General features: G+C 46.4%; 1 protein-coding gene across 4 annotated transcripts in view; it reads left to right on the top strand.

Annotated features, from left to right (window-relative positions):
- DLGAP3 (DLG associated protein 3) overlaps positions 1 to 19,633 on the top strand; it is a 101,210-nt gene that overhangs the window by 56,589 nt on the left and 24,988 nt on the right. For all 4 annotated transcript variants that reach the window (XM_066375835.1, XM_066375837.1, XM_066375834.1 and 1 more), the window contains exons 2-5: positions 2,976 to 3,052; positions 4,512 to 5,675; positions 10,114 to 10,319; positions 10,660 to 10,732. In XM_066375835.1, coding sequence (XP_066231932.1) covers positions 4,563 to 5,675; positions 10,114 to 10,319; positions 10,660 to 10,732 — 1,392 coding nt within the window. In that variant the 5' untranslated portion in view covers positions 2,976 to 3,052; positions 4,512 to 4,562. The remainder of the gene's footprint in view (positions 1 to 2,975; positions 3,053 to 4,511; positions 5,676 to 10,113; positions 10,320 to 10,659; positions 10,733 to 19,633) is intronic.

The raw sequence follows: 19,633 nt of genomic DNA, 5'->3' as shown, positions 1-19,633 counted from the left end.
ACATGATCAGACTTGTGTTTTCAGATGACCATTTGGATTGGATCAGGGTAGGAACTGCAGCAGGGAGAGAGAGCAGTTAGGAGATATTGCAGACGTCTAGGCAGGAGGTGATGTGTTTAAGGTCGCTGGATTAGTTAGCAGTGCTTTCTGCTGCAAATAACAGAAAATCTGGCCAACAGTGATTTAAATAAAGAGGAGTTTGTTTCTTACCATATTTAGGCCTGGAGGAAGGTAACTGCTTGTGTTGGTTCCATGGCTCAGTGACTCCAAGACGAGCATTTCTGCAATTCTCTAGGCTTTTCTCTTGGTGGCAAGACAGCTGCCCTAGCTCCAGCATCATGATTATGTTCCAGCTGAGAAGAAAGGGGGGAAGGATGGGACTAGCAAGCTTCACCCCTTTTTTTAATCAGAAAGGCAAAATCTTCCTTAGAAACCCTTATGCAATTTTTATGGATATTTCATTAGCCAAAAGTGAATCATATATTCTCCAGTTCCATGGGAGGCCGGGAAAGGGGAAAGGAGGTGGAAGATGAGTTTTAGCTAGTCAGCTAACGATAATGTGGTAGATGTGAAAATAAGTGGGTAGATCTATTGTTAGGAAGCAAAATTGAGAATTCTTGATGAGGAATCGAGTTATTAGTCTCCTCTTTGTTTTTCCTCTATATTGATTATGTTCAGTAATAAGATGGCATCAGGAGGAATGTGATCGTAAAACATAATCCAGTGGAGGGAGCCTAAATAATGAAATCTATATCAATTAAATCTTTTCTTTAGTTAATCCATAAATTGGATATCTCCTTCCCTCAGAAAATTGGATTTGATTGTATTATTTACTATTAGGACACTGGGACTTTTGGAAATCTAAAATAAAAGGTTTTACATAAGGGATTACATTGTATAATCTTTTAGTTTATAAAGCGGTTTCACATAAGTTGTATAATTTGATATTAAAATCCTGGGAGATAGGTGAGCTAGTGTCATTAGGCTTAGAGAGGGCAGGTCACTCGGCTGGTGTCACACCTGCTGGTCTCTGAGCTTGTATTTTTTCCCACTAGACAGTGCTGCCGTATAAGACATGGATAAGGGAGTTGGAGGTGATTTGTTTGGAGAGGAGCAAGTACTCCTCTGAGACCAGAGCTGGGAGAATATGGATGGGTTGGTGCTAAAGAGACTGAAGTTTGGTAAGATCTTCATGAGGGCTCAGTGGCTTGTCAGCAACACCTGTGTGGGGTGGGGGTGGGGATGAGGTGGGGGTGGGAAGAATCTTGGGAATGTCCACCCTTGGGAAGCTCACTGTGAGGCTCCAGCTTGATGTGACCACACGCAAAACAAATAAGATGGCAGTGGTTTCAGCCCAAGTGGCCTTTCATGCTGTGTGTCAGCTGTGGGTCCTGCCTGAGGTCAGGAAGAGGAGGACCGTGCCATGGATGAAAGACTAGGTTATCCAGGTTTCTTTCTAAAGCAGAGAGATACCGCCAGCTGCTTTTCTGACAACAGTTTGTGAGACTATCTTGGTTTAAATTCACCTCTGCTTTTGCAGAGAAGGGTAATGAGGGAGAAGAATTGTCACCTAGAGCCAGGCAGTTGATCTCTGTGTGGTCACCCCAGTTTTCCTCCAGGCAAGATAACCAGTGGCTGCTCTAGCCCAGGCCACAGGGTGGGCTGGGGGGTGGGTGGGTGTGTCTCACCCTCTCCTTTGTGGAAGATTCCCAGGAAACTCCACAATCTTCTTCACGGTTTCACAACCCTCAGGGTCAGGGAGTTCTTCTTGATGTCTGACTGTGTCTTCTCCACTACTATTAATCATGCCTGCAAAGCTAGTTCTTCTTCCTGATATCCCTGTGTCTAATAATGGCATCATTAGTCTTCTAGTCACGGCTCTTGCAAATGTTAGAGTTGTCTTCTTTTCTGACTCTCTCTCTCTTTCCCATCTCTTGACAGCATTTGCCAAACGCTAAATGTCTGCTGAGACTCCTACCCCAGCCCTCGGAGTTCCTTATTTGCCCATCTCTTCCGCCTTTGTGCCTGCTGTTTCCACCACTGGGAATTCTGTCTTCCCCACTACCTTTGTCCTTGGGAAACACAACCATCTTGTTCCATCTCAGACACACTCTTCTTTGGGAAGCCTTCCTCAATTTCCCTATTATATTGGGTTTTGCTCTCATATGAACTAGCCTAACATCTTGGTACCTCTTCCAAGCACATTTATTCATCTACCTAGTAAATATTTATTAAGGATCTGCTCTGAGCAAAGCCCTGAGTTAGGTGTTGGAGATCCAGAGATAAATAGGATTTGCTTCCTACCCTGCAGAAGACCACATTCTAGTTGGGGAGACTGAAACTGAAGCAGACAATTTCAATGCAGCATGATAGTTGCTTTCATGGGGAACCCAGGGTGTTGTAAAAGCCCAATAGAGAGGCATAACCCAGAATAAGAGTACAGAAAGTCTTTGAGGGAAGGTGGGGCTTAATATGAGCATGTAGGAAAGGGAAGGGGCTGGGGGAAGGAGGTGGATGGATGAAAGGAAATTCTAAGAGGGACCAGTTTGTGTAAAAATACAGGGACCTAAAATAACCCTGTTATATAAAAGGTTGTTCCCCTGTTAGACTGTAAGCCCCTCAGTGACAGGGATCTCACTTACACCAGGAGTCTTGATTATGGTAGTTGCTGAACAAATTTTTGTGGCATGGAATCATATTTGAGGGCAATGGAAATGCAGTGGCTCAGCACCATGGACAGATCACTAAGACACCTGCAGTTGGAGGTAGTCCAACCTGTAAGCTCATTTCCATGTATTTGCATAATGGAAAGCTAGCCTCATTTCCCTGGGGGTTCAAAGACTCTGCATCATGGGGGATACAATCAACTCTGGTTTGGGGTGGGGGTTGAGAAGGGAACCAGAGGCTGGTTCTCTGAGGCCTCTGAGAGAACCTCTCCCCTTTGCTCTCTTCACCATCCTTTTCTTTTCCATCAGGAGCCAGTGAGCCTTTTGAAGTTAGGATTCTGCCTGGTGGTGGAGATCCTGACACCAAGGATGGGACACCCAGGATGGTGAGTGGTAGGAGAGTCTGAGAGATGGGGATTAAATTGAGGTTCACAAATCAGAATAACGGCTTTGCATCTTGATTTAAAGCGACTCGCCCACTTCCTGGCTTTGTGACTGCACCATCTGAGCTCAGTCTTCTCATGGGTAAATGTCAGTGGGACCAGAGAATATTAGTTATCAGTGGGACCAGAGAATATTAGTTATGCGCAGTACTTGATACTTAGCAAGTTCTTGGGAAATAGTAGGAGAAGAGCTGTGAGTAGGATCTGGAGGAAGCCTGAGACATGGTGGGTGGATATTGGGAGGTGGTGGTAGGGAGCAAGGGAGGATGAGTCTTGAAGGGGCTGTTTTCTGGAGTCTTTGAGGCTGTCATCCCCTCCTAGTCAGCAGATGGCCCAGGAGCCTGGTCTGGGATGAGGGAGGGCGCCGTCTGCCAGCATCTCAGTCCCTGTTTCTCCTGCTGTCACCCCCTCCTGCCATAGCTCCTGTCCTGGCAGCTCTGAAGTCCTGATTGGAGGCTGTTCTTGCTGAGAGCTGACCTCTCTGTCCTGCAGCCTTGGCAAGCCTGGGATGGGGGCCAGGGGCACTGCTTCCAACGTTTTCTCTCCATCACCGCCCTGCCCTGGGAGCCCACTGTTCCTGGGAAGAGGCACTCCTAGGTTTCAGTCCAGTTTAGGATTCAGACGCTGCCTCATACAGCCAGCATTCCCCCCATTTATGCTTTCTCGTCCCTTCATGAGTCCTCTCTAGTGGAATGGGGGTGACAGGTCGGGATCAAAGGCAAAAGGGGAAATTTCTGTGGGGAATATTTGAAACCCGGAAGAGGAAAGGAGCCATCTCAGGTTATTCCTTCTTACCTCAGTCATGGAGGAAGGGAGAATGAGCCTGTAGCCAGATGGAAAGAACAGGGTGTGGAAGGAAGAGAAGGGCTTGTCCTGCATAATCAAGCTGGATATACAGAGTTGAGCCTGGCTTCTCTTTGATTATTGCTGCTGAGAGCTGTGACCCCGAGACCTGGCTTTTCACAGCAGTAGAAGTGGGTAGGGGTGGGTCAGAGGTGTGGCTTTGGATCATTTTGTGTCAAGTCAGCTTGTTAAAAGCCAGTTCACCTAATGACTGGTTTCTTTGAATATTTTGTACATCTGTTTGGGTATCCTTTTATTTTTGGTAACCCTGGGATTTAAAAAAAAAACCAATTTGGCTGAGGGTATTTTCTCTTGTGAATAAGTATTTATCAGATTGCGGCATTTGATGAATGATGGTATTATTTTGTGCCCTTGTAAGTGTCTTTGTCTAGTATGACTCTTCTAAGGAGTTTAAGCCCATTTGTGGAAAGATAGTACAATTAATCATCGTAAATTAATATGCATTACCTAAAGGGATACCAGAATACCTAATAAAAGATAGTTTTAGGTAAAGTGGCTTATTGTTCAATCTGAATTCTTTTTCTCCCTGTTTTCCCAGGCGGTTCCTGGGGCCTGGCCCCCAACACTATGAAGAGCCCTTGCTGAGGCCATGAGGGGTTACCATGGCGACCGAGGCAGCCATCCCCGCCCAGCCCGCTTTGCTGACCAACAGCATATGGACGTGGGCCCAGCTGCCAGGGCCCCGTACCTACTGGGCTCCGGGGAGGCCTTCTCCACCGAGCCCCGCTTCTGTGCCCCGAGAGCTGGCCTGGGACACCTTTCTCCAGAAGGGCCTCTGAGCCTGAGTGAGGGGCCCTCAGTAGGCCCCGAGGGAGGGCCAGGGGGGACTGGAATTGGGGGGGGTAGCAGCACCTTCCCCAGGATGTACCCCGGCCAGGGCCCATTTGACACCTGTGAAGACTGTGTGGGCCACCCACAGGGCAAGGGTGCCCCCCGCCTGCCTCCTACACTCCTGGACCAGTTTGAAAAGCAGTTGCCAGTTCAACAAGATGGCTTCCACACACTACCTTACCAGCGAGGTCCAGCAGGGGCCGGGCCTGGGCCCGGGCCAGGGCCGGGGTCTGGCTCTGCCCTGGAGGCCCGCAGCGAGAGCCCCAGCCGCATCCGGCACCTGGTTCACTCTGTGCAGAAGCTCTTTGCCAAGTCCCACTCTCTGGAGGCCCCAGGGAAGCGGGACTATAATGGGCCCAAAGCTGATGGAAGAGGTGGCTCTGGCGGAGACAGCTACCCTGGCCCAGGCTCCGGAGGCCCCCACACCTCCCACCACCACCATCACCATCACCACCACCACCACCACCAGTCCCGGCATGGCAAGAGGAGCAAGAGCAAGGACCGCAAGGGGGATGGGCGGCACCAGGCCAAGGCCGCGGGCTGGTGGAGCTCTGATGACAACTTGGACAGTGATAGCGGCTTCCTGGCGGGTGGGCGGCCTCCTGGGGAGCCAGGTGGTCCATTCTGCTTGGAGGCCCCAGATGGGTCCTACCGGGACTTGAGCTTCAAGGGGCGCTCGGGCGGGTCAGAAGGCCGCTGCCTTGCCTGCACGGGCATGTCCATGTCACTGGATGGACAATCGGTCAAGCGAAGTGCCTGGCACACCATGATGGTCAGCCAGGGCCGGAATGGATACCCAGGGGCCGGGCCAGGCAAGGGGCTCCTGGGTCCAGAGGCCAAGGCCAAAACCAGGACTTATCACTATCTGCAGGTGAGGCTTTGGTGGGGGTGGGGAGCAGCGCTCTCAGCCCTCACCGCGTTGTCACCCAGTAGGCTATGGAAAGGGTTGGATGGAAGTCAGCTGTCACCATGATTGAGGGTCTGGATGCAGGGAACTTCTGCCCTGCTTCATTCTGTGAGACCTTAAGCCCTTTTTGGGACCTCAGTTTCCCCAGTTGCCCAATGAAGGGGCCCTTCTCTTCTGACGTTGTGTGTCAGTGCCAGGAAGACTTCCCCCATGACCTGCTGTTTTGGACAAGCTGTGCTGGCCTGTGTCTTGTGAGGCTGGAGGCGCCATGAGGTTGAGGGTAGGCAGTGGACAGGACAGCACGGTGCTCCCTGCTATCGCTTCCTTTGAGATTGGAGGTCAGCAGTTGGAAAGCAGTTCTCCTGCCCCCAGGCTTTCTCCAGACCTCTTTCTTTCACAGATTTGGATGGTCCAGATATTATTTGAATATGAAGGTCAGTTCCAGAATGTGCCTCTGCTGGGGTCTGTCATTCTGGGGTGCGTGTGGTAGGCCACCGTGAGGCTGTGCAAGAGCCTGGGGAGCCTGTCCTGTGGGTTTTCCTAGTGAGGACACGCTGAAGTCTGAGCCAGGACAGGGCTTCCTGGGATTGGGTGGGGCAGCTGATGGCTGGCATGCTGTCCCCGTCTTGTCTTGTCTCGTCATGGTGTATGCAGATGAGGCTCGAAGCTCTGACTCCTGTTTCTCATGGAGCCTTCATCCATCCCCTACTGCCCACTCCCCATCTTCTTACTGAGATGGGTTAGGGGCTGGTCACACCGTCAGCCTTCTTCTTCTCCTCTGTCTTAGGCACCCTTCTCATATTCCTGAGGCCTCCCATAGTTTTAGGAGGAAAAGTCAATACAGTTCTAGAAGTCTAGCAGATTTAGGATTATCCCCTCAACCCACATTCCACCTAGTGAATCCAGTCATTCATTCATTCCTGGGTGCTAGGGATACAAAGATAAAAACACAGATGCTGCTTCTGAGGAGCTCAGTTAAGAGGTGGGACAGACAAGGAAGCAGACAGAATACGGTGCGATAGGCTGTGACTGGAGAGAGTGCTGGGCACCATGGGACCACAGAGGAGGCATCTCTCTTACCCCAGGATGATGGTGGCCAGAGCAGCTTCTGGGAAAAATGTCCCCTGAACTGAGTTTCAGTGCAGAAGTGGGTTAAGGTTATTCCAGGAAGAAACCACAGCATGTTCAAAGCTGTGGGGATGGAGCTTGTATGTGTCTTGTGGGTGTCACTGGTGTTGCTGGTAAGTCGTTCACACACTCTCCTGGGTGGGGAACTCATGAAAACTCAAGGGAACAAATAGGTCACAGTGGAAGCAGGGAGGGGTAAGAGACAGAAGAGGAGGTTGGAGACTGGTAGGATTCAGGACTTTGGGGTTGGCCTTGGATTGTCCCCTCCCTGTGTATGAAGGTTCTCTAAGCTGGCAGTTGAAGGATCCCACAGGGTGGGAGTACCAACCCTTCTCCCATAACCAAGCCCTCATCATTTCTGGAGCCTCGCCACCATGCTGCCGCTGCTTCCTGCTGCTACTCCAGGGCTGCCCTGACCTCCCTGGGGGCTTCCTTTTTAATATGCGCCTCACAATGTCCTGCAGAGGAGCCCGGAGCTCCGCAGTGGTTACAGAGCGGGAGCCCTGCAGTGTGGCAGAGCAGGCCCTGGCTGTCCCATCTGCTGGCCTGCCTCTCTCTGCCTGCTTTGGCTCCTGTTTGTAGAGTGTGGGGGAGGGGAACGATCCATCAGGGTTTGGGGTTCTAGGGTATCTTAAAGACTGAGACGTCTGAACCCATTTGGGAGAGAACCAGGGGCTGCAGGGACCTTCCAGACAGTCAGGTGCTTCACTGGGACAAAAGCAGAGGAAGCTGACCCCCCTCAGACTATGTGTCTTTGTTGGATCCCCAACACTTTTATCAAGACCCTGCTCCTCTCACTGAACCCCAGCTCTCCCTTGACTCTGTCCCTCCCTGTGGGTTTCTTCACGGGGCCCCATCCCTGGGTCCCTGTGTGCACACCGATCTCTGTCCCTTCACCTAGTCTCATCTCCAGAGTCTCTGTCTCTACCCTGACTCTCTCAGGCTTCCTGTCCCACCCCAATTTAAACCCCCCTTTTAAAAAAACAAACAAACAAGTATCTTAAATCTTCACTCCCTTCCCCAGCCCTCTCCTCCACATCTTCATTTACACTTATTCTTTTTTTTTTAATTTTAATTTTTTATTTTTTTAATTATTTTTTTTACAGAGACAGAGAGTCAGAGAGAGGGATAGACAGGGACAGACAGACAGGAACGGAGAGATGAGAAGCATCAATCATTAGTTTTTTGTTGTGTGTTGCAACACCTTAGTTGTTCATTGATTGCTTTCTCCTATGTGCCTTGACCGTGGGCCTTCAGCGGACCGAGTAACCCCTTGCTTGAGCCAGCGACCTTGGGTTGAAGCTGGTCAGCTTTGCTCAAACCAGATGAGCCCGCGCTCAAGCTGGCGACCTCGGGGTCTCGAACGTGGGTCCTCTGCATCCCAGTGCGATGCTCTATCCACTGCACCACCACCTAGTCAGGCTACACTCATTCTTTACAGTGTAAACCACCATGGGCTCCCCCACGTTTCTGTGAGCCCACCTGTAGACTCATGTAGGTCCCCAACCGACCTCATCCCCTTCCTTCTTGGCTCAAGAGGTTCCAGGACTATCCATCACAGGCCGATGCCTCTAGCAGGGATTGAGCCTGTCTTCCCAGGGTTCCCTCCATCCCTGGTCTGTCTGTGGCTCTCCTCCACATTTAAAGATTATCTATCTTTACTGGCTCTTTCCCTCATCCTAAAAACATGCCCAAGTCTCTCATCCTCAAAAAAAATTTTTCCTCCACCCCATTTCTCCTTCCATCTCCTGTCTTCCCTTCATATCCAAGTTCTTAGACACAGATCCCAACTTACTCACTTCCATCCCCCCTCCCCTTTACTGCAGTCTGATGTCCACACCCCATCCTCTAAAATGTCCTGGCAATGGTCTCTTGAGAGTCCTCATTGAAAAATGCCTTTCAATGCTGATAATAATAATAGTTAACATGTATTGAGCACTTACTATCTGCTGGCACTCTGTATTGGCTCATTTCTCCTTCCCCCTAACCCTGTGAAGTAGGCATAATTACCAATACCAATTCAAAGATGAGGAACTGAGGCTTAGAGATTAAATAGTTTTGCTCTAGTTCACCTAGCTAACAGATGATGGGGCCAGAATTTGAACATATATTTAAATCCTGAGCTGGAATTACTAACCTCTGAATGCACTTGACATTTGACATTATCAACTTTTATTCTTGAAATGTCTCCTGTTTCCATGACATGTCATTCTCCTGACTTCCCTCCTACCCTTCTGCCCACTCCTTCTCAGGTGACTTCACAGGCTCCTCTTCCTTTCTTTGCAGTCCCTTTTTAAATGTCAGTGGATCCCTCCTCAACTCTCTCTTTTTTCTCCTGGGCTCTTTCATTCACTCCAATGGATTCAGCTGCCGCCCATGACTCCCACATATCTGCCTCCAGCCCAGATCTCTCCACTGAACTGCAGAACCAAACATCCAACCACCTGCTCGACAGTCTTCTGCCAAACTCAGGATGCTCAATCCTGAGCCTGCCACCTTCCCCCACCTGTTTCTCTGGGATTCTGTGGCTCTGAGCGACAGCACCATCCCCCAGGTCCCCAGCCAGCAGCCTCCCAGTCATCCTCGACTCTTCCTACCCCCTCACCCCCCACATCTAATCAGGCTCACCGATGCGCCTTAATACCTCTCATTTCCATCTCCACTTCCCTCTCACTGTCAATTGTCTTAATTTAGGCCTCATCACCTCTTGCCTGGGTAACAGCAGCAGCCTCCTAATTAATTGGTCTCTCTCCTGCCACTGGAGCCCCTGCCCTACTCCTGGCCATCTACAGTCCATCCTCTGGACTGTTGGAATGCTCTTTTTGAAACACAAATCTGATGTCACTCCCCTGCTTAAAACCCTCTGAGGCTTATCATGGAAGGCAGGGAGGAGAGATGGAGGTTTTGAGAGAGAAAAAAGCAGGTTACGCGGATGAAGGACAAGTAAGGGTGAAAAGGGACTGAGGTCAGGTGATACTTCACCGCTGGGAGGTGGGTTGACATAGGTCACTTTGGCCTTTGATCTTCAACCTTGTGGCACCTAGCATCTCACTGCCAACCCAGACTGTCCAGGTGGCCCTCAATTAAGTAGGAAAATGTCCACTTAGGATGATAAGGCATCTCCTGTAAGGGAGGGTGTGGCCCTGAGCCCCGCCTCCTGCTCTGGGTCTGCATGCTCCCTAGTGTGCCGGCCCAGGTCAGGGTGGAGCGCCTCCCACAGGCAGTGGGGGTTCAGGAGGGATGTATCTGAGAGACAGGGCCCCTGTCCCTGCAGGTGCCGCAGGATGACTGGGGGGGTTACCCCACTGGGGGCAAGGATGGGGAGATCCCCTGCCGCAGGATGCGGAGCGGCAGCTACATCAAAGCCATGGGGGATGAGGAGAGCGGAGACTCGGACGGCAGCCCCAAGACATCTCCCAAAGCGGTGGCCCGGCGCTTCACCACCCGCCGCTCCTCCAGTGTGGACCAGGCCCGGATCAAGTAAGGGCTGGTAGGGTCGGGGTGCCGGTGGGCGGGGCAGCGTGGGTGGGAAGCTGCTGGAGGTCCCTGCGGGAGCTGCATGTGGAGTACCAGTCTTCCCTGCTTCAAGTTCAACTGGGAAGTACCAGAGTCCTCCGTGTAAAGAAGGGGTCCCTCTGATAGCCCCTACCTGAGTGCCCCTTTGGGAGAGCCCTTTTACCCAGGAGTCTTCTGTGGGATCTCCGACTGGGGGTTTCTGAGGGCTAGAACCTGCTCAGCCCCCCCACCCCCATGCTCTCATCCCCCTCCCCTGCCTCCTCACAGACCCCCATTCTGAATCTGGAATTTTCACCTTTCCCAGCTGCTGCGTCCCACCCCGGATCCATCCCCGGAGCTCCATCCCTGGCTACAGCCGTTCCCTCACCACGGGACAGGTAGGGAGAGGCCCAGCATGCCGGAAGGGAAGGGCGGGAAAGGGATACAGTCTGTTCATTCAGCCTAGGCCTGAACATCGAAGTGGTAGCCCAGGAGAGAGTGCGGGTCTCATTCTGGGGGAGCTGGGAAGCCTGTCACGGGAATCCTGGAACTGACTTGGATTGGGGATCTCAGAGTCACATCCTTAAAAACCAAGTATCCTCGCCCTGGCCGGTTGGCTCAGTGGTAGAGCGTCGGCCTGGCGTGCAGGAGTCCCAGGTTCGATTCCCGGCCAGGACACACAGGAGAAGCACCCATCTGCTTCTCCACCCCTACCCCTCCCCTTCCTCTCTGTCTCTCTCTTCCCCTCCCGCAGCCAAGGCTCCATTGGAGCAAGGTTGGCCCGGGCGCTGAGGATGGCTCTGTGGCCTCTGCCTCAGGCGCTAGAACGGCTCTGTTGCAACAGAGCTACGCCCCAGATGGGCAGAGCGTCACCCCCTCGTGGGCGTGCCAGGTGGATCCCGGTAGGGCGCATGCAGGAGTCTGTCTGACTGCCTCCCCATTTCCAACTTCAGAAAAATACAAAAACTAACAAACAAAAAAACCCAAGTATCCTCAAAGTGATGAGCACGTAGAGGCAATGTCAGTTATTTCAGGTTTCTGGGTCCTGCCCTGGCCTGACTGACTTTGTGCAAAAGGTAGGACTGATTGTACAGATGGGCTAGGCAGACTCCAGTCTCCTAGTGTGGGCTTGGGCTCTTTCCCCATCACCTCCACCTGTGGGACCACCAGCAAGACATCTCTCAATGCCTTCATTTTCTCGTCTTTAAAATGACAAATGTAATGGCATTTATTTCACAGGAATTTTTGGAACATTCAGTGAGAAGTTTTATGCAAACACAAGGTACTCGGCCCTGACGTGGTGTAATTGTGAGCTCCATATCTGAGTGTAGACCTTCCTTGACTAAGGGGAAGCAAGGCAGTTTAGTAATTAAGTGCATGAGATGGGTTTGAATTCCAGCTCAGCTCCTTACCCAGCTGAGTGACCTGGGGCAAGTTACTTGACATTTTTGAGCCCCACTTTTCCTATTTAAAAATAGACATCATAATAGTGTTCTTGGCACAGATCCAGCAGCCCGTAAAGGTTAGCTATTTTTGCTGTTTGCTGGGGAAGGAAGCAATGCAAAGGCAATGCAAAAGGCTGTCCAGATTGGCTCCTATTGTTTGCTGCCGCAGTCTCCCAGCATTTCTTTGTTACATCTCCTGAACCAGGGACTCTGATTGGCGCAGCTATCTTTTCTCATCAGAGCAGCCTCTGTTGCTAAACCCACTGGTTAATACGCAGTTCCTCTTTTACCTGACCCATCAGCCACATCTAACACAGCTGATGACTCTTTCCTTCCTGAAACATCTTCCTCAGTTGGCTTTGAGGGCACCCCACCTTGTAGATTCTTCTCAATTCTCTCTGGCCGCTTATTCTCATCTGTGTCTACAGCTCTCCAGGATCTGAACGCTGGAGTTTTTCAGGGCTTAGTTCCTGGACTTCTCTCCACACTTCTTAGGTGAGCTCATCTCACACAGGCTCATGGCTCTGATTATTACTGAGAGCCTGATGACTCCCAAATGTATATTCCCAGCCCAAGCCCTCCCATAAATGCCAGGCACATATATGTATCTAATGGTGTATTAAAAAACTTAAAAAAAATATTTTTAGAAAGGAAATGAGAGAGAGAGAGAGAGAGAGAGAGAGATTTGTTGTTCCACTTACTTATGCATTGATTGGTTGATTTTTGTAGGTACCCTGACAGGGGATAGAACCTCCAACTTTGGCTTATTGGGATGATGCTCTAACCAAATGAGCTACCCGGCCAAGGCTCTAACGGTGTATTAAAATCTCACTCAGACATTTAGTAGACATCTCAAACGTAAGATGTCTAAAACTAAACTGCTAATAACCTTTCTCCGCCAAATTCCCTGCTTCATCTAATGTCTTCTCCATTTCAGATAATGGCAATTTATCCTTCCAGGAGCTCTGGTCTAAAAGCCTGAGTCAGTCTTGACTTCCTTCACTCTCCCACCCCACATCCAATCCTTCAGCAAATCCTGTTGGTCTCACCTTCAAAGTGTGTCCAGGAACCTACCATCCTTCCTTACCTCCACTGCCACCATTCCAGGCCAGATCACCATGTTTCTTTTTTTCAGGGATCTTGCACTGTCTTCGGATTGGTCTCCTGCACTTGCCCTTGTTTACGTCATTCTCTCTCAAATATAGTCAGAGTGATCATGTAAAAATAGATTTATATTCACTAAAAACCCTCATCTTACTCAGAGGAAAAGTCAAGGACTTTACTATGATATATAAGGCCCTGAGTTATCTGACTCTTTCTACCTCTGAGTTCCTCTCCTCACACTGTTCCCTCCCCTCACCCACTCCAACCATAATGGTCCCCTTATCGCTCCAGTGATACCACAAACGTGCTCCAGTCTCAGGGCCTTTGCATTTGCTGCTTCCTCTGCCTGGATCTCTCCTTCCTAGACACTCCTAGGGATCATGTCTTCAATTCTTTCAAGTCTTTCCCCAGAGAATTGTAAAATTAAAATTTTAGTCCTTAGTCCTCCCCCACCCCAACATTTCCTATACTCTTCTCTGTTTTTCTTCTTCTTCTTAGCACTTTGTGTATACATGACCTATTTCTCCTGGGATGTATAGCTTATAATCTTTGCTTTACAAAAGAGGAAACAGATTTAACTCACTAGAGATGTCATCCTACTATCTACAACAGGGGTCCCCAAACTACGGCCCCCAGGCCACATGCGGCCCCCTGAGGCCATTTATCCGGCCCCGCCGCACTTCCGGAAGGGGCACCACCATCTCATTAGCCAAAAGCAGGCCCATAGTTCCCATTGAAATACTGGTCAGTTTGTTGATTTAAATTTACTTGTTCTTTATTTTAAATATTGTATTTGTTCCCGTTTTGTTTTTTTACTTTAAAATAAGATATGTGCAGTGTGCATAGGGATTTGTTCATAGGTTTTTTTTATAGTCCGGCCCTCCAATGGTCTGAGGGACAGTGAACTGGCCCCCTGTATAAAAAGTTTGGGGACCCCTGATCTACAATAATGTTTTTTGCCCTTAAGTCTATTTTTTTTGGTTTCGCATTTTCTCAAACCATCTTTTTTCCATCTTTCAAAAACATATTGTCTCCTTACATTTTAAGTATATCTTCTGTAAATAGTTTATAGCTATGTTTTATTTTATACATTCTGACCATTGCTCGAGAGTATAGTGCATTTATATTTATTGTGATTTACTGATATGTTTGGATTTATTTCTGTCCTCTTACCTTGTGCCTTCCGTTTATCTTGCCTTTTAGGTGGTGCTTCCCTACTCCTTCGCTGCCTTCTTTTGGGTCAACTGAGTTTTCTTAATTTTTCTTCCCACCAAATATCATACTGGCTTGGCAGTCATTATTTTATTTTGCTTCTTTATGGTTACTTTTATAATTATAATGTGCATATTTGAGTTAGTAACAGAGGTGAATTAAGGTTGGTTGAGGCCCGAGGTGCAGAAGAGAATATTGGGCTCCTAAAAAAGAGAGAGACAAGGAAAATAAAAATATATGTTAACCATATTTTTAAATAAATAAAAATATTATATACTATTAATGTTAAAACTGCTCATATGAAACCAAACTTGGTGTCATTAGAAAAAAGTGTAAAGTTGGTTTTTTGTTTGTTTGTTTGTTTTTTTACAGAGACAGAGCGAGAGTCAGAGATAGGGACAGACAGACAGGAACAGAGAGAGATGAGAAGCATCAATCATTAGTTTTTCGTTGTGGCACCTTAGTTGTTCATTGATTGCTTTCTCATATGTGCCTTGACCAGGGAGCTACAGCAGACTGAGTAACCCCTTGCTCAAGCTAGTGACCTTGGGTCCAAGCTGGTGAGCTTTGCTCAAACCACATGAGCCTGTGCTCAAGCTGGCGACCTCGAGGTCTCAAACCTGGGTCCTCTGCATCCCAGTCCGACACTCTATCCACTGTGCCACAACTGGTCAGGCATAAAGTTGGGGTTTTGCAGGGCCCTTCAGAAATCGGGGCCCAGGGTGTGCATCTGGTGCACCTGCTGTTAAATCCGCCTCTGGTTAGCAACATCAAAAGTTGACAATTTCTTCTACCTTTCTCCTGAACAATATAAAGACTTTAGAGCATTTTAATTCTGACTTCCTCTTCCCTTCTTACACTGCTTCTTGCCCAGTATTTTAGTTCCACCTTCTTTTTACCTCTCCAAATTAGTCTTTATTATTGTTGTTATATTTTATGCTATTAGTAAGTACTTGATTATATATACTTACATCTTTATCTCCTGTACAGTATATCTTTAAAAAAATTTTTTTTCCAGTGATTTAAAAGAAAGAGAGAGAGAGAGAGAGAGAGAGAGAGAGAGAGAGAGAAAGGGAGGAAGCGAGTGGGGATGGAAGATAGAAAGAGAGAAGCATCAACTTGTTTTTCTATTTAGTTGCGTATTCATTGATTTTTTTCTTCTATGTACCTTGACTGGGGGCTGACCTGCAACCTCAACATTCCGGGATGACACTTTATCCACTGAGCTACCTGGCCAAGGCTTATATCTTCCGATAGTTTATTCTTTCTTTTTAAAGTTCTTCTGTGTAATTTTTTCAGTGAATGTTAGTAGTAAACCAAACATAATCTAGTTTATAATACAATTCTAGGTCTGCATTTATTTTCTCTCAGTGTTTTGAAGATATTCCTTTGTCATCTGTGTTCTGTTTTTGCTGTTGAGAAGACTGTCATTAATTTAATGGCCTTTGTAGGCAATTTTCATTTCTCTCTGATAACTGTTGCGCTGTTGTCTTTGATTTTGGTGTCCTGAAGTTTCACCATGATATGTGTATGTGTGTTCCTTGAATATGAGGATTTATGTCTTTCATCAAATCTAAAAAATTCTTTCATGATTATTGTTTTCTGGTATATCTTTCTGCATCCTTTTACTTTCAACCTAGTTGCTTTTATATTCAATCTGACAGTCCCTGCATTTCGAATGGGCACGTTTTGTTCATTCACATTTAATGTGATTACTAATATAGCTGGACTGTATCATATATTTTTGTTCCTCAGTTCTTCCTTTATGCCTTCTTTGGCATGAAATAAATAAATACTTTTAGCATACCATTTTACATACTATTGTTCCTTTTACAGTATTCAAATTATTAATGGTTGTGCTGGGAATTACAATGTGCATCTTTAACTTATTAAAATCTAATTAATTCAGGTAAAGTCTAGAAGTACTGTTTCAATATATCTCCTTTCCCCTCTTGGTGCTGTTACTATTATATATATTATTTGTATATATGTTAGAAACCCAGCAATTATTATACACTGATGATGGTATTATAAATTGCCTTGTACAATCTTATTTCTTTTAAAGAGGTGAGAAAAATATATTTATAGTCTTTTATATTTATTCACATATATACTACTTCTGGTGCTCTTCATCTCTTCCTGTTATTTTGAATTACCATTGGGTGTTGTTTCCTTTTAGCCTGAAAACTTCCACTAGTATTTCTTTTAAGCTAGGTCTGCTGCAATAAATTCTTCAATCTATATTTATTTGGAAAGGCATTTTTTTTTTTACTTTATTTTGAAAGATAGTTTGCTGGATATAGAATTCTTGGTTGACAGTTTTTTCTTTCAGCACTTTGAATGTACCATTTTACTGCCTCTGGAGGCCATTGTTTCTGATGAAAAGCCAGTTGTTTTTCTGTATGTGATGAATTGTTTTTCCTCTTGCTGCTATTCATGTCCTCAACTTTCAACATTTTCACTGTAGTGTGTCTGCTTATAGATATCTTTATCTTGGGTTCATTGAGCATCTTTGATCTCTAGATTGATGTTTTCCATCACACTTGGAAAGTTTTGGGCCATTATTTCTTCAAATATTTTTCCTTCCCCTTTTTCTCTTTCTTCTTCTGAAATTTCCATTACATGTATACTAGTATACTTTATATTGGCCTATAGGTCTCTGAGCTCTGTTCATTTCTTGTCTTTTTCCCTTCCATTCCTCAGATCTATGTAGTACTGATCTAGCTTCTAGTTTACTGATTATTTCTTATTCTGAGCCCTTCTAGTGCATTATTTCATTTTGTTTATTATACTTTTCTGCTTCTGAATTTCCATTTTGTTCTTTTTCCTTTAAAAAAATAATTTGTATCCTTTTGTTATGATTTATATTCATTAAATTATTGCTGCAACACTTTCCTTTAAATCTTCAAACATGATTTCCTTTACTTTGAACATTTTTATCATAGCTACTTTCTTGTCTTCAATAAATCAAACATTTAGGGACATTTGCATTTTCTTATTCATTTGAATGTTTTATAATTTGTTGAATATTGAACATTTTAGATAATATATTGCAACAACTCTGGACTTTTACTTTACCTTTTGAAGGTTGTTATTGTTTTGTTACTTGTTAATCTCAGTACTAAATCTGTGAAGTTCATCTTCCCTGCCAAATGTGGACTGTGATGTTGCCACCAATTTTTTTTCTTTCTTGTTTTTATTTTTAAGGCTGATTTTCTAGGTTTCATTTCTGTGTCTGCATAGCTTACTTCACAGACAGGAATTGGTGACAGGTTATGCACAAAAGCCTCAAGCCAGTAAGACATTTTCTCTGTGCTTATGGTTCTGTGTGTGGGCTGAGGAACACAACTTTCAGGCTGTTCTCAGGCCTGCCTTGGCTTTCACTTTTTACCAGGCTCTCTTGTATTTCCCCTGCACATGTGTACAGGCTCTATGGGCTCAGGGCCGCTCTGGTTTCATTTTATTTCTGTTGTGCCTGCACCCACCTCTAGTTAACCCATGATATGTGGAGAGCTATCTCATCCCCCTGGAACTTTGTATTAAATCTCTGGTTAGTCTGACAGTCCATAGCTTGTCCCAAATAGTACAGTGCTGAAACCTCAGCCTCTCAGTGTTGCTGACTATTCCTGTTCTTGACACTCTAACTGGTGATACTCCAAACTAGGTGAGGCCCCTTTACCTCTGGCAGTGAAGCAGCTGGTTTTCACGACCTGCCTATCCTGATTTGAACTATTACAATGAATAAAGCTGGGAGCTGGGATAATGGGAGCAGACCCAGGCAAGGATACCACAGACTCATGCTGTTCTTACCCAAAGTTTAGTAATTTTCATTTATAAATGTTTCTTTGATTTTCAGAGTGATGAAATCGTTGTTTTTTTTTGACAGTTTCATCCAGCTTTATAGCTGTCTTGGTGGGATAGGATTTGGTGTCCCCCTTTTTCTGTCACGGCTGAAGTCAGAAGTCTAAAATTTTTCAACTGCCATCATTATGTCTTAAATATTGCCTCTTCCACATTCTATCTAGTCTTTCCTCTGAAGCTCCGATTAGTTGTATGTGGGTCCTTCTTATTCTTTCCTCCATGTGCCTTAACTTCTCCATTATATTTTCCATCTCTTTGCCTCCCTAAGCTCCCTTCTGGTAAGTTTCTCAGATATATCTTTTGGTTCACTAATTTTTTGCTCAGTTGTGTCTCATCTACTATTTATCTCATTAATTGTGCGTTTAATTTCATTGACTTTTTTTCATTTCTAGAACTCTGATTTGGTTCCTTGTAAAATCTAGTGTTTTTCAATGCTTTTATTCTTTTCTTATATTTTCAGTTTTATTTTTTTAAGTTCTAGAAATTTTTTTGTGTGTTACAGAGACAGAGAGAGGGACAGATAGGGACAGACAGACAGGAAGTGAGAGAGATGAGAAGCATCAATTTTTCGTTGTGGCTCCTTAGTTCATTAATTGTTTTCATTAATTGTTGTTAATTAATTGACTGGGGGGCTTTAGCAGAGCGAGTGACCCCTTGCTCAAGCCACTGACCTTGGGCTCAAGTCAGGGACCTTGGGCTTCAAGCCAGCGACTGTGGGTCATATCTATGATCCCATGCTCAAGCCAGCAATTCCACACTCAAGCTGGTGAGCCTGCACTCAAGCCAGATGAGCCCATGCTCAAGCTGGAGACCTTGGGGTTTCAAACCTGGGTCCTCTGCATCCCCATCTGATGCTCTGTCCACTGTATCACCACCTGGTCAGGCTAGAAATTTTAAACATAGTTTAAAAGCTGATCTGTTTTAGCTAAAGTAACAGTAGCTGCTGATACAGGTAAACCATGAATTCTCAATGGCTCAATGGCTTAACTCAGTTTGTGTCATAGTCTGTATTAGTTATATATCTCTATATAATAAATTACCCCAAACATAGTAACCTAGAACAACAAATATTATCTCACAGTTTCTGTGCGTCAGAAATGTGAGCACCACATAGTTGGGCGCCACCTGGTCAGTGTCTCACAAGGCTTCAATTAAGGTGTTAGCCAGGGCTGTAGTCATCTCACGGCCTGCCCGGAGGAAGGACTATCTGCTTCCATGCTCACCCACATGGCCGTCAGCATGCCCCAGAGCCCTGCTGGCTGTTGGCCAGAGGCATAAGTGTCTTGACATGTGGGACTCACAACGTACCAGTTACTTCCCCCAGAGCAAAGGTCCTGAAGGAGAGTGAGAGAGGGCATCTAATATGAAAACCATAGCCTTTCTGTAATCAAATCTTAGAAGTGACATTCCATTGTATATGCAATATTTTATTAACTAGGAGTGGTTCAATAAGTCTAGTCCACACTCACTGGGAGTAGGCTGTACAAGGATGTGAATGCCAGGAGTTGGAAATCATTAGGGGCCATGTCAGAAACTGTCTCTCAGTTTAATATTAGCCCGTCCTCAATGGAGCTTTATCTGAGAGAATCCTGAGCAGCCTGGGTTAGGAGTAGGTCCCTCAGAAAATATTTTGCAATCACCTCTAGTAGAGTATTCTTGGTCTGGGACCATTTTATG

Source organism: Saccopteryx leptura, chromosome 3, assembly GCF_036850995.1.
Source record: "Saccopteryx leptura isolate mSacLep1 chromosome 3, mSacLep1_pri_phased_curated, whole genome shotgun sequence".
NCBI lineage: Eukaryota > Metazoa > Chordata > Mammalia > Chiroptera > Emballonuridae > Saccopteryx > Saccopteryx leptura.
This window is presented reverse-complemented; position numbering and strand designations above follow the sequence as displayed.